This window comes from Pristis pectinata, chromosome 15 (genome assembly GCF_009764475.1).
Source record: "Pristis pectinata isolate sPriPec2 chromosome 15, sPriPec2.1.pri, whole genome shotgun sequence".
NCBI lineage: Eukaryota > Metazoa > Chordata > Chondrichthyes > Rhinopristiformes > Pristidae > Pristis > Pristis pectinata.
In genome coordinates, this window is record NC_067419.1 from 21,244,041 (window position 1) to 21,259,094 (window position 15,054).

Consider the following 15,054-nt stretch of genomic DNA (forward strand, 5'->3'; position numbering starts at 1 on the left):
CCCTGCAAAAGTAGGTGGTGTAACATTTGTCCCTTCACCTCTCCCCTCACCACCATCCAATGACCTAAACAGCCCTTCCAGGTGAGACAAAGATTCACCTGCACCTCTTCCAATATGGTCTACTGCATTCAGTGCTTGCTATGTGGCCTCCTCTACATTCGTGAAACAAGGTACCTACTTGGGTAGCTTACAACTATGAACATCAAATTTTCCACTTTCAGGTACTCCATGTCCCCAGTGTTCTCTTCTCACACACACTTATCCTCTCTCCCCACCTGGTTCCATCTATCCATCATCCCCCTCCCCTTCTGGTTCCACCTATCAACCTACATTCCACCACCACCCCCTCCCCCCTGCACCATGTACTGCGATATACTGGCAGTCTTTCCTCTTCTTCAGCCCTGATGGAGCGTCTCAACCCAAGACGTCAACTTGCACCTTTTACCTTCACGGATGCTGCTTGACCCACTGAGTTCTTCCAGCATTGTGATTTTGCTCTTGATTCTGGCATCTGCAATCTCTTTGGTCTTCAGGAAAAGAGGGTGTACTTTTGTAATTGAGAATTTGACTGAATGTAAAAGATCAGCAGGCACTGAAAAAGATTAAAAGATCATTAAGAGAGAATATAAGAGCAGACTGGCAGTTAACACAGAAGAGAATCCCAAAGCCTACCATGAGCATATGACAAATGAATAGAGAGCAAGAGGAAGGTGTAGTTGATTAGGGACAAAATAAGAGATCTATACATGGAGGCAGAGCATGGCAGGAGGACTGTATAAGTCTTTCTTCTTTGAGAAAGTAGACACTGCCACAATCACTGTAAAATATATCATACTGCATAGATACTGCATAGCCTAAAAACTGGTAGAGGTACTAGAAAGTCTGGCTGGACTTATAATTAGTGCATTGCTAGGTTCAGGTGGAATGCATCCTGCCTTGCCTTTATAAAGGAGGAAATTGCAGAGGAACTAGCCATAATCTTTCACTCTTCCCTGGGTATAGGGGTGGGGGAAGAGCCTAGTGCCAATAAAGGATGCAGGGATAATGCTAATAAAGGTAGACCAGTAGTTTATCCTCAGTGGAAAACTGCTAGGAATGATAATCTGGGAAAATAATCACATAGATGATTGTAGGTTAATAAAGGAACCCTGCATTGATTAATAAAAGAAACCCACACTGATTTGTTAAAGGCAAATTCTGTTTATCAGACTTGATTTGAGTCTTTGAAGTGTTTGATGTTGTAATATGGACATTTTAAAAACATTTAATAATATGCCATATAATAGGTTTGTCCATAGAATGAAAAGTCATTATATAAATAGTGTTGCAGCATGGATTAGGCATTGACTTGGATCAGGAAAAAGAGTATAAATGGGGTTGGTGTTTTTGGGGGACTGGAGGCATCAAAGAGCAATGTTCCCCAGGTGTCATTGCTGGGACCATTGTTGTTTTAATATTTATTTATGACTAGGACTTGGGTTCTCAGAGCACTTTTTCAAAATACAGAATGTCGTGAAGATGGAGAGGAGCAGTAATAGACTTCAAGAAGATGCAGACTGGTTGAATGGGTAGATACTTGGTAGGTGAAACTCAACATTGGAAATACAGGAAGAGCAGGGAGAAATGGAGTTTTTGCATCTGTGTTCACTCGGGAGACAGACACAGAGTCTATAGTACTGAGGAAAAAGAATAGTGAGGTCATGAACCGTATCCAGATTACAGAAGAGACGGTGCTTGCTGTCTTGAGGCGAATTAGGGTGGATAAATCCCCAGGGCCTGACGAGGTAATTGCAGGGGCCCTGGCAGAGATATTTAAAACGTCCTCAGCCACGGGTGAGGTGCCAGAGGACTGGAGGATAGCTAATGTTGCTCCATTGTTTAAGAAAGGCTCTAAGAATAAGCTGGAAAATTATAGGCCAGTGAGCCCGACATCAGTCGTGGGTAAATTATTGGAAGGTATCTGAGGGACAGGATAAGTATTTGGATAGACAGGGCCTGGTTAGGGATAGTCAACATGGCTTTGTGCGTGGCAGGTCATGTCTAACCAATCTAATAGAGTTTTTCGAGGAGGTTACCTGGAAGGTTGATGAGGGAAGGCGGTGGATGTTGTCTACCTTGACTTTAGCAAGGCCTTTGACAAAGTCCCACATGGGAGGCTGCTCCAGAAGGTTAAGTTGCTTGGCATTCAGGATGAAGTAGTCAATTGGATTCAATGTTGGCCTAGTGGGAGAAGCCAGAGAGTGGTAGTAGATGGTTGTCTCTCTGATGGGAGGCCTGTAACTAGTGGTGTGCTGCAGGGATCAGTGCTGGGTCTATTGTTATTTATCATCTATATTATGATTTAGATGATAATGTGGTAAACTGGATCAGCAAATTTGCAGATGACACCAAGAGTGGGGGTGTAGTGGATAGTGAGGAAGGCTGTCAAAGCTTGAAAAGTGATCTGGACTAATGATGTGAATATGAAGGAGGGGGAGGTCCTGCAAAGAGAATATAGAGAGTTAGGTGCAAAGTTGAAGGACATGACCTCCAAGGTTGCAATCTCAGGATTGCTACCCGTGCCACATGCTAGTGAGGCTAGAAATAGGAAGATAATGCAGCTAAATACATGGCTGAGGAGATGGTGCAGGAGGGAGGGCTTCATGTTTCTGGACAACTGGGCTTTGTTCCAGGGAAGGTGGGACCTGTTCCGATGGAACGGTTTGCACCTGAACTGGAGGGGGACTAACATACTTGCGGGTAGGTTTACTAGTGCTACTTCGGGGGGGGGGGGGGGGGGGGGTTTAAACTAGATTTGCAGGGGGAGGGGAACCAGAGTGTTAGAGCAGATAGTGAAGTGGAGGAGGTTAAAGGTCATGTGAGGACTGCATGTATAGACAGAAATCAAAGGTTTGTATGTGATAGAAATGTTCTCAGGTGCATCTATTTCAATGCAAGGAGTATTGTAGGTAAAGCAGATGAGCTTAGGGCGTGGATTGGCACGTGGGATTATGACATTATTGCTATTAGTGAGACTTGGTTGCAGGAGGGGCAGGACTGGCAGCTTAATGTTCCGGGGTTCCGTTGTTTCAGATGTGATAGAGGAGGAGGGATGAAGGGGGGAGGTGTGGCGTTACTAGTCAGGGAAAATATTACAGCTGTGCGTAGACAGGACAGGCCGGAGGGCTCGTCTACAGAGGCCATATGGGTGGAGCTGAGGAACGGGAAAGGTGTGACCGCACTAATAGGGTTGTATTATAGACTGCCCAATAGTCAGAGAGAATTGGAGGAGCAAATCTGTAGAGAGAGAGCAGACTGATGTAAGAAGCAGAAAGTAGTAATAAAAGGGATTTTAACTTTCGACATATTGACTGGGACTCCCACACTGTGAAAGGGCTGGATGGCTTGGAGTTTGTCAAATGTGTTCAGGAAAGTTTTCTAAATCAATATATAGAGGTACCAACGAGAGAGAATGCAATACTTGATCTCTTATTAGGGAACCAGACAGGTCAGGTGACAGAAGTATGTGTAGGTGAACATTTTGGATCCAGTGACCATAATGTAATTAGTTTCAAGTTTATTATGGATAAGAATAGGTCTAGTCCTCGAGTTGAGGTTCTAAATTGGAGAATGGCCAATTTTGTGGAAATGAGAAAGGATCTAGTAAGAGTGGATTGGGATAAGTTGTTTTCTGGCAAGGATGTGTTCAGTAAGTGGAAGGCCTTCAAAGGTGAAATTTTGAGAGTGCAGAGTTTGCATGTTCCTGCCAGGATTAAAGGCAAAGTTAACAGGCATAGGGAACCTTGGTTTTCAAGGGATATTGGTGATCTGGTTAAGAAAAAGAGAGAAGTGTATAGCAGGTATAGGCAACTAGGAACAAATGAGGTACTTGAAGAGTATAGAAAGTGTAAGAAAATACTAAAGAAGGAAATCAGGAAGGCAAAAAGAAGACATGAGGTTGCTCTGGCAGATAATGTGAAGGTAAAGCCGAAGGGTTTCTACAATTATATTAAGAGTAAAAGGATAGTAAGGGACAAAATTGATCCCCTAGGAGATCAGAGTGGTCAGCTATGTGTGGAGCCTCAGGAGATGGGGGAGGTCTTAAACAGTTTTTTTTTGCACCAGTATTTACTCAGGAAACTGGCATAAGGGATATGGAAGGAAGGGAAACAAGCAGTAGTGCCATGGAACATATAGAGATTAAAGAGGAGGAGGTGCATGCTGCCTTACAGCGAATAAAGGTAGATAAATCCCCCGGGCCTGACAAGATATTTCCTCGGACCTTGAGAGAGAATAGTGTAGAAATTGTAGGGGCCCTGCCAGATATATTTAAAATGTCCTTAGCCATGGGTGCGGTGCCAGAGGACTGGAGGGTAGCTCATGTTGATCCATTGTTTAAAAAAGGCTCTAAAAGTAAACCAGGTAATTACAGGCCAGTGAGCCTGACGTCAGTAGTAGGTAAATTATTGGAAGGTGTTCTGAGAGATCGGGTAAACAAGTATTTGGACAGCCAAGGGCTGATTAAGGATAGTCAGCATGGCTTTGTGCGTGGTAGATCATGTTTAACAAATCCTCTAGAGTCTTTCGAGGAGGTTACCAAGAAAGTAGGTGAAGGAAAGGCTGTGGATGTTGTCTACATGGACCTTAGTAAGGCTTTTGACAAGGTCCCACATGGGAGGTTAGTTCAGAAGGTTCAGAGGTTCTTGGCTGTGTGGGAGAAGACAGACAGTGGTAGTGGATGATTGATTCTCAGACTGGAGGCCTATGACTAGTGGTGTGCCTCAGGGCTCTGTGCTGGGTCCATTGTTGTTTGTTGTCTATATCAATGATCTAGATGATAATGTGGTAAATTGGATCAGCAAGTTTGCTGATGACACGAAGATTGGAGCCATTGTGGACCGTGAGGAAAGCTTTCAAAGCTTGCAGAGGGATCTGGACCAACTGGAAAAATGGGTCAGAAAATGGCAGATGGAATTTAATGCGGACAAGTGTGAGGTGTTGCATTTTGGAAGGACAAATCAAGGTAGGACATACACAGTAAATGGTAGGGCACTGAGGAGTGCAGAGGAACAAAGGGATCTGGGAGTTCAGATACATAATTCCCTGAAAGTGGCATCACAGATAGACAGGGTTGTAAAGAAGGCTTTTGGCATCCTGGCATTCATAAATCAAAGTATTGAGTATAGGAGTTGGGATGTTATGGTGAGGTTGTATAAGACATTGGTGAGGCCAAATTTGGAGTATTGTGTGCAGTTCTGGTCACCTAACTATAGGAAGGATATCAGTAAGATTGAAAGAGTGCACAGAAGACTTACTAATATTTTGCCAGGTCTTCAGGAGTTGAGTTACCGGGAAAGATTGAACAGGTTAGGACTTTATTCCTTGGAGCACAGAAGAATGAGGGGAGATTTGATAGAGGTTTACAAAATTTTGAGGGGTATAGATAGAGTAAATGCGAGTAGGCTCTTTCCACCTAGATTAGGAGAGATAAGTACGAGAGGACATGGCTTTAGGGTGAAAGGGGAAAGGTTTAGGGGGAACATTAGGGGGATCTTCTTCACTCAGAGAGTGGTGGGAGTGTGGAATGAGCTGCCATCTGATGTGGTAAATGTGGGCTCACTCTTAAGTTTTAAGAATAAATTGGATAGATACATGGATGGGAGAGGTCTGGAGGGTTACGGACTGGGCGCAGGTCAATGGGACTAGCGGAATAAAGTTTCAGCACATACTAGAAGGGCCGAATTGCCTGTTTTCTGTGCTGTAGTGTTCTATGGACCAGCTGGGAAAATGGGCTGAAAAATGGCAGATGGAATGTAATGCAGACGAGTGTGAGGTGATGCACTTTGGGAGGACAAACCAGGGTAAGACCTGCACAGTGAATGGTAGGGCACTGAGGTGTACAAAGGGGCCTGGGAATACAGATCCATAGTTCCTTGAAAGTGACATTGCAGGTAGATAGGGTCGTAAAGACAGCTTTTGGCGCATTGGCCTTCGTAAATCAGGGCATTGAGTACAGGAGTTGGGATATTATGTTGAAGTTGTATAAGACGTTGGTGAGGCCAAATTTAGAGTATTGTGCAGTTCTGGTCACCTACCTACAGGAAAGATATCAATAAGCTTGAAAGAGTGCAGAGAAAATTTACATGGATGTTGTTGGGACTTGAGGACCTGAGTTACAGGGATAGGTTGAATAGGTTAGGACTTCATCCCCTGGAGTGTAGGAGAATGAGGGGAGATCTTATTTAAGTATACAACATTATGAGGGGTATAGATAGGGTGAATGCATGCCGGCTTTTCCCCCACAGGTTTGGTGAGACTAGGACTAGAGGTCATAAGTTTAGGGTGAAAGGTGAAATATTTAAGGGGAATCTGAGGGAGAACTATTTCACTCAGAGGGTGGTACGAGTTGCCAATAGAAGTGGTGGATGTGGGTTCAATTGTAACATTTAAAAGAAGTTTGGATAGCTACATGAATGAGAGAGGTATGGAGGGCTATGGTCCGGGTGCAGGTAGATAGGACTAGGTAGATGGGACTAGGCAGAAAGCCAGGCCGGCATGGACTAGATGGGCCGCTGAAGGGCTTGCTTCTGTGCTGTAGTGCTCTATGACTCTAAGCAGTATAAGTAATACAGATCTAAAGGGTTGGTGCAGGATCAGACTGAGTGAGAGATAATTATGTGTACAAATCTTTGAAGATGGTAAGGACAGGTTGAAAATGCAACATAAGAAGGCATGCTGGATCATAGACTTAATAAATAGAGCAAAGTGTATAAAAACAAGGACGTTTAGTTGACCTTCTACAAAAACTGGTTCAGCCAAAGCAGTACCATGTCCAATTCTGGATAGTTCACTTTAGGAAGGATGCAACAGCCATAGAGTGTGTACAAAATAGATGTGCTGGAATGGCCCCAGGGATAAGAAACTTCAGTCAAATCGATGGACTGCAAAAGCCAAGGTTGTTTCCTCAGAGCAGAGAAGGTTACAATATGATTTGCTGGAAGTGTTCAAAATTCAGACAAGTGAATTACATGTAACTGTTTACATTGACATTAGGATAGAGAATCAGAGGACTTAACTTTAAAGATGATTGGCAAATGAATTAAAGGTGACAGAGCAAAAAAAAAAGAAAAATTCATGTGGCCGGAATTTATGATCCCGAATATACTACCTAATAGAATGGTTGAAGCAGTTTCAAGGGTGACTTCCTGAAAAAAATTGGACATGTACTTGAAGCTTTAAAACTATATATATTTATGGTGTGGGAAACATGCTGGGAAATAGGACTAATTGATTGCTCTAGCAAAAAATTAGAATGGGCTCAATGGCCCATATGCCTCCTGTGCTGTAATATTATAATTATATTGGATTTGATCTGGAAATGGTTCTTACTGACTGGAGCCAAGTGCAAAAGTGTTCTGTTCCTTAGTTCCAACAGCCCTCATCTATATTTGCTAAAAGTAGGTGCAATGAGTAAAACTAAGCACCATCTCCTGATGATGAGTCTATACTCCAGACTGTTTTGACGAGAGTACAATGCACAATTAATCAAGTGAATTTGCACTCTTAAATGGGTCTTTCAAGATCTGCTGAATAAATGAAAGCATACTGAAGTGTTATTTGGGAATCTAAGAATGTATGTTATTGTAAATGATGCCTATTATTGTGTTGGTTTTCTTTTCAATTAGGTCAAATTTAATGGGAACTAAGTTTACAATCTATGATAATGGAGTAAATCCTGCAAAAGCAGTTGGATTACTTGATGAAGCCAATACCAGGCAAGAATTAGCTGCAATTTGCTATGTAAGTGTAGAATATTTTATCATTCTAAAATCGGAGTTGATTACGTTGGTCAGCCTTCTAAAGAGTAGCTGAAGTCTTCCAGGTGATCAATTCAGCGGTTACAATTGAGCAATATTGTTTAAAATATATCTAAAATCTTGTAGATTTTGCATAATTGGCCTCATGGATGAGTAAGTGCTTCGAATTTATTATTACAAATATGATCTACACATACATAATTGTTTTTCTTGCTTAGAAGTTAAACAAGATGCCGTTATCAGCCAATAAAATAATGTGTACTCTTAGTGAAGAATGTAATTGCGTGTCATGATGCATATCCATAATGGAGCAAGAAGGTGCAGCCATCTGAAGCCTAGATACAAGGTCAGATTATTTAAATGGTGAAAGATGGCAGCATGCTTTTGTGCAAAAGGACTTGGGAGTAATTGTGTATGAATCGAAAAAGGTTGGTTTGTAGGTGCAACAGGTTATCGAGAAGGCAAATGGAATGTTGGCCTTCATTGCTGAAGGGATTGAATTTAAGAACAGCGAGGTTATGCTGCAACTGGTGAGGCTGCACCTGGAGTACTGCGTGCAGTCCTGGTCTCCTTACTCGAGGAAGGATATACTGGCTTTGGAGGCAGTGCAGAGGAGGTTCACCAGGTTGGTTCTGGAGATGAGGGGGTTAGCCTATGAGGAGAGATTGAGTCACTTGGGACTATATTCACTGGAGTTCAGAGGAATGAGAGGGGATCTTATAGAAACATATAAAATTATGAAAGGGATAGATAAGATAGAGGCAGGAAAGTTGTTTCCACTGGTAGGGAAGACTAGAACTGGGGGACATAGCCTCAAGATTCGGGGGAATAGATTTAGGACGGAGATGAGGAGAAACTGCTTTTCCCAGAGAGTAGTGAATCTGTGGAATTCTCTGCCCAGGGAAGCAGTGGAGGCTACCTCATTAAATATATTTAAGACACAGTTAGATAGATTTTTGCATAGTAGGGGAATTAAGGATTATGGGGAAAATGCAGGTAGGTGGACCTGCAGGGCAGAGCAGGCTCGACAGGCCAGATGGCCTACTCCTGCTCCTATTTCTTATATTCTTATGATATGAGAAGGTTTTGGTATTTATGTACAATAATATTGTAATAAATTATTAATGTTAAACTTGTATTTCTCTCCAGGAGACCAATGTCCTTGGGTTTAAAGGGCCAAGGAAAATGACTGTTATCATTCCAGGGATGAGCATGAGTCACGAACGAGTTCCCATCAAACCTCGCAATGTAAGATATTAAGAAATTAGATAGATCTTCATAACAAATAAGTCTTTTGATGTAGAAGGATAGAAGTAGTCTTAACATTTTGGGTTAAAGGAACTGTTGGCATTTGGACTATCAAAGATGCTGTAAGGAAAATGTGTTTAAATGCTTTTAAAATGAGGTCTGGGTATTGAGTTAGGTAAAATTGTAGTTTCACCTGTAGAACTTGAACCTTGACCCAAATATAAAGAAAATGTGCCAAGTGCAAGAATTCTAAATTAGTCTGACAGCTATAGTTGAAACTAAATGTGAATTAAATAGGGCATCATGAAGATCAATAGATGATACAGTGGTGGGATAACAAAATATTTAAAGTATTGAGGTTATGTGCATATTATACCTTAGTTTTTGCTTAACATGTTGGCAAATTATTGTGTAGTTGGTTTCTTTTAAATTTAGCTGTTTCCATTTCCATTTCTCATAAACAGAACTGTCTTTGCTGTTTATGAAAAGGACCTATCAATACCCTGGCAGTTATGAGAAACTTATTACATGTGAGAATCAATTCCAAAATATAGCTAGTTTTTTTTTTATTAGTGAATTTCCAGGTTTGCTTTATCTTATCTAAAATTGGTTCTTTGAGGATAGGTTTCAAATGTTAGCAATGATAACTTATACTTTCAAAAAAATCCTCAGGAGCACGAAACTTTGCTGTTAATGTGGCAGAACAGAAATATGGAAAACCTAATTGAGCTGCATAACAAGGTGCCTGTTTGGAATGATGATACTCAGTCTTATGTGCTAAATTTCCATGGAAGAGTTACACAAGCATCAGTCAAGAACTTTCAGATTGTTCATGATAATGATCGTAAGTATCAAATCTCAAACTTCTATGCAACTGTCACTAGTGATGGAAAGTTCCTTTGTTGTGGAATATCCCTTCATAGAATCACGCAGCACATCATGCAGCATATGTTGTGGATAGTATAGAGGGCTGTCAGAGGTTACAGCGGGACATAGATAGGATGCAAAGTTGGGCTGAGAAGTGGCAGATGCAGTTCAACCCAGATAAGTGTGAAGTGGTTCATTTTGGTAGGTCAAATATGATGGCAGAGTATAGTATTAATGGTAGGACTCTTGGCAGTGTGGAGGATCAGAGGGATCTTGGGGTCGGAGTCCATAGGACGCTCAAAGCAGCTACACAGGTTGACTCTGTGGTGTATTGTCCTTCATCAATCGTGGAATTGAATTTAGGAGCCGAGAGGTATTATTGCAGCTATATAGGGCCCTGTTCAGATGCTCAGTTCTGGTCGCCTCACTACAGGAAGGATGTGGAAGCCATAGAAAGGGTGCAGAGGAGATTTACAAGGATGCTGCCTGGAATGCAGAGCATGCCTTATGAAAGCAGGTTGAGGGAACTCGGTCTTTTCTCCTTGGAGCGACAGAGGATGAGGGGTGACCTGATAGAGGTGTATAAGATGATGAGAGGCATTGATCGGGTAGATAGAGGCTTTTCCCCAGGGTGGCCACAAGACTAAATAGGTTTAAGATGCTGGGGAGTAGCTATAGAGGGGATGTCAGGGGTAAGTTTTTTACTCAGAGAGTGGTGAGTGCGTGGAATGTGCTGCCGGCAACACTGGTGGAAGCGGAAACAATACGGTCTTTTAAGAGACTTTTGGATAGGTACATGGAGCTGAGAAAAATAGAGGGCTATGGGTAAGCCTAGTAATTTCTAAGGTAGGGACATGTTCGGCACAGCTTTGTGTGCTGTAGGTTTTCTGTTTCTATGTTTCTAAATGGACCCTAACAGCCCACCTTGTCCATGTCGACCAGGATACCTATCCACACTAATCATTTGCCTGTATTAGGCCCGTATCCCTTTACTCCTTTTCTATCCAAGGGCTTGTCCAAATGCCTTTTAAACATTGTAATAGTATCTGCTTTCATCACCTTCTTTAGCAGCTCGTTCGAAATATTCACCACCCTCTATGTGGAGGAAAAACCTACCCTCAGATCTCCTTGAAACTTCTCCCTTCTCGCCTCAAACCTTTGTGCCCTCTAGTTCTAGACTCCCTGCCCTGGGAAAAAGATTCTGAACATATATATCCTATCTATGCCTTTCATAATTTTGTAAACCTCTGTAGGGTCACAGCCTCAGCCTCCTATGTTCCAGTGAGAATAAATCCAGCCTATCCAACCTCTCCTTATACCTACAACCCTCCATTCCAGGGCAACATCCTGGTGAATCTCTTCTGCACTTCCTCTATTGCTACCATATCCTTCCTGTGGTGTGGTGAACAGAACTGTATACGATACTCCAAGTGCGGTCTAACCAGTGTTTTGTACAACTATAACATGATGTCCCAACTCATATTTAGTGCATCGGCCTTTGAAGGCCCCGATCCTCAGCAGTCTTGTGCATGCCCTTGCTAGTGCTATGAGGAGAAATCTTAACTAATTTGGAAGGATGTTTAGGCACTGGCATTCCTTGAATACACAGTAACACATTGATTTCTTTTTTGAACGTAATCAATGACTGAACTTCCAAAGCACTCAGGTTTAGTGGATTTTAAAGATTTACCACCCTCAGAGCGAAGAAATTTCTCCCTCCCTCTGTCTTAAATGGCCTATCCCTTATTTCGACACTGTGACTATACTCCTATACTCCTCAGCTGGGGGGAAACATCCTCTCTGTTTCTATCTTATAATTTTGTACATTCCTTCCTTGAGCAAGGAGACCAAAACATTATACAGTTCTACAGGCATGGTCCCACCAATATCCTATACATAGAATATGGAACGGTGTAGCACACCAACAGGCCCTTGGGCCCATGATGCCTGTGCCAACCATGATGCCAATTTAAACTCCACATCTGCTTCCACATGATCTATGTCCCTCCATTCTCTGCCTGTTCCTGTGCCTATCTAAACGTCTCTTAAACATTGCTATTTTATCTGCTTTCGCTACTTCCTCTGGCATTGTATTCCAGGCATTTGGAACTGTTTTTTAAAAAAAATCTAACTTGCATCGTAAGTCTTCTCTAAACTTTCCTCCTCTTACCTTAAAGCTATGCCCTCTAGTATTTGACGTTTGCACTCTGGAAGAAAGACCCTGCCGTATCCGTGCCTCTCATAATTTTATATACTTCTGTCAATTGCCCCTTGGCCTGTGAAGCTTCAGAGAAAACATTCCAAGTTTGTCCATCCTCTCCTTATAGTTAATACTCTCTAGTCCAGCAACATCCTGATGAACCTCTTCTGCACCCTCTCCAAAGGGTATATATAGTTGTAAGACATCCCTGCTCCGGTACTCCAATCCTCTTGCAATAAAGGTCAACATATCATTCGCCTTTGTAATTGCCTGTATGCACATTAGCCCCCAGTTCCTTGTGTAGAGGGATAACTAGGTGCCTTTGAAAGCTGATATTTCCCAGTCTCTCACCATTTAATAACAATACAGCATTTCTGTTTTTTTTCCAACTGAACTGTAATATTCAGATTGCATAGGGAAAGGAAGAAAGGAAAGAACTTTCAGGGCTGTGGGGACTCGGTGGGGAAGTGGGGCCAGCTGAATTGCTCTTACACAGAGCCAGGAGGGACTCAATAACCACCTTCCATACTCTAACCATTCTGTGAAGGTGATCGGGTCATTAACACATGATCAGCTATCAACTTAAACTGGCAGGCATTTCTTGGGCTATTTTTATGTTTGTTGATCTAAATGAAACTGCTAACGCATGTGGAATTGGAATTATAGTAAAATCTCCCAAACATTAATGATGTTTTCCATCCATCAGCTGACTACATTGTGATGCAGTTTGGACGAGTGGCAGAAGATGTTTTTACAATGGACTACAATTATCCAATGTGTGCACTACAGGCCTTTGCCATAGGATTGTCCAGTTTTGATAGTAAATTAGCATGTGAATGAGGACATCAGTGGATGCAGGTCTCCACTTTTTAAAGAAGGAAACGAAGGGACACGTCTATGAAGTACCCCCCACAAAGAGCTGTGGTTTTGTTGTAATCATGCAAATAGATTTGCTATGGAATTGATTTAAATCAAAAATAGAAACAAAAAAAAGCAAAATAAAAATTCTCCATATGGCAGAAATAGATTCCCAAGTGGCCTAACAATCATGGCAAGTTGATTATGCTTTTAATGGACTATATTTTACGTTGTACTTGAATAAGATATTTTGCCAAATTGTGTGGATCGAAAGATCATTGTTCACATTTTCCCACAGAAACAAAATGGGAGCTATCTAAAACTAGGATCCAATTTGGTTTTAGGTGGAACAGAAGGCACTTCCCTAAATTATGATTTTTGGAACTATTATTTTGATACACATGGCCTTGTTTATTCTCTTTTGTAATCCTCCTTTATCAAAGGCAGTGTTATATTGCTAGTGCTCAGTTCCAAAGACTGCAGTTCTCCATGTACCTTATTCAATTAGTTATTCCCCAAGTTGCCCCTAGAGAGTGAATGTTGGTAAATTGAGCCATCTATTCATCCATCTATAGGAAAACACTTTCCAGCAAGAGATGTCAGATGATTAACAGGATGAAGAGTCCTGGTCGAACATCATGGACCATCCCATTGGTGCAATACCTGAGCATGCCAGGGTTTTTCCTTTCTTGCAGCTCTGCAAAGCACCTTGAGATTTTTTCACATATGGAAGTTGTTGTGGCACAGTATGTGGTACATTTTGGCATAATACTTGCTATGCGGGATTCAAAAAGAGACGTCTGATTACCAGTTCTGTTCCCATGTTGTAGTTTGAATGAATTATTTAGAGATGTTACCCAATTAAATATTCAGACAACACATGTAGGAAAATAAAGGTGACTTTGATTCATTTGTAGGTCATAGGGCTTTTTTTGTTACGTACTATCAGCTTAAAAAAATTATAGAAACTGGGGGCAAAAAATCTAATGTGTTTCAACACAGAATGTCCTTAATCATGTGACATTACTTAACTGCCATTGTGCTTGTTCTATATAGAGCTCCTCAAAGTATTCCTGCCTTGAAACACATTCCTGCCAGTGGCCTTTTGTGATAAATTCAAGCTTAAGTGTTTGTGACATTATGTACTCCAACCTGTGCATTATCTTCTGTATTCTTCAATGTGAATGTTGTCCCTATGATTTGCAGAACCTACTTTTTTCACCTGTGACAAGCTCAAATGTGTTTGTGTGATATATCCTTAAGCCTATGTCTGATCTTACCATGACAGTTTATGTTGCATTTGTTTCATGTACTGCAGCCTGTGTTGTATTTATCTGTTACATGCTTCAGTTTGTACATTGTCCCTATATAACTCATTCTAATAAGTATAATCGTTATTTATATAACAGGATTTTGCCACAAAGTGAATAAAGTTCACTACATCTTAAATGCAGGGTTTTATTTTTTTTAAATCCTGGTCACTTTTATAAACATTTAAGCTTTGAATTTTAGTCATTTTGCTGCAGCTAATATTTGGCTAAACTTATTCTGCCACAATGATGGATAACTTTTATTGCCTTTATGATGTCTACGCCACATCCATACTTGCACACCTCAATATGCCATTGTGATTTTGGTTTATATTGATTTGTATCTGTATTATGAAGCCATTGTGTGATATTCCAGTGTAAATTGACTGTGGCAAATGTTTTATAAATTAAGCAAGTATAAATGAAAAGGTGTGTGTTTTTATTGTGGATTTGAAAAATTGATTTACCCCATTGTGTGGTGAAACTCTTTAAAGTTGTAATTGTCAATTTGACACAACTTTAATTCATTTTCTTTATTGTTTATTGACAAGGAACATTATTACAACATTGCTTTGAATTTACTTTAGCAAGAATTGTTATTTTGATATAACAGAACATAAAATATTCATGTTTTGAGAAGATAAGTTTCATATTCTATATTAAATAGCCAATTGCCTTGCACTATAGAATATATAGAAAATAGAGGCTATACTTTTTTTTATTCATAGTCTGCTCTGTGTTTAAGATGGCTGCTGATCTCCTTAAGATGGCCGCT

At 41.1% G+C, this 15,054-nt stretch overlaps 1 protein-coding gene across 5 annotated transcripts in view; it reads left to right on the forward strand.

Annotated features, from left to right (window-relative positions):
• Nucleotides 1-14,707, forward strand: part of LOC127578236 (tubby-related protein 3-like) — a 62,683-nt gene extending 47,976 nt beyond the window's left edge. For all 5 annotated transcript variants that reach the window (XM_052030000.1, XM_052029997.1, XM_052029998.1 and 2 more), the window contains 4 exons: nucleotides 7,665-7,779; nucleotides 8,946-9,044; nucleotides 9,717-9,888; nucleotides 12,818-14,707. In XM_052030000.1, the coding sequence (XP_051885960.1) occupies nucleotides 7,665-7,779; nucleotides 8,946-9,044; nucleotides 9,717-9,888; nucleotides 12,818-12,951 (520 nt within the window). In that variant the 3' untranslated portion in view covers nucleotides 12,952-14,707. The remainder of the gene's footprint in view (nucleotides 1-7,664; nucleotides 7,780-8,945; nucleotides 9,045-9,716; nucleotides 9,889-12,817) is intronic.
• The last annotated feature ends 347 nt before the right edge of the window (nucleotides 14,708-15,054 follow it).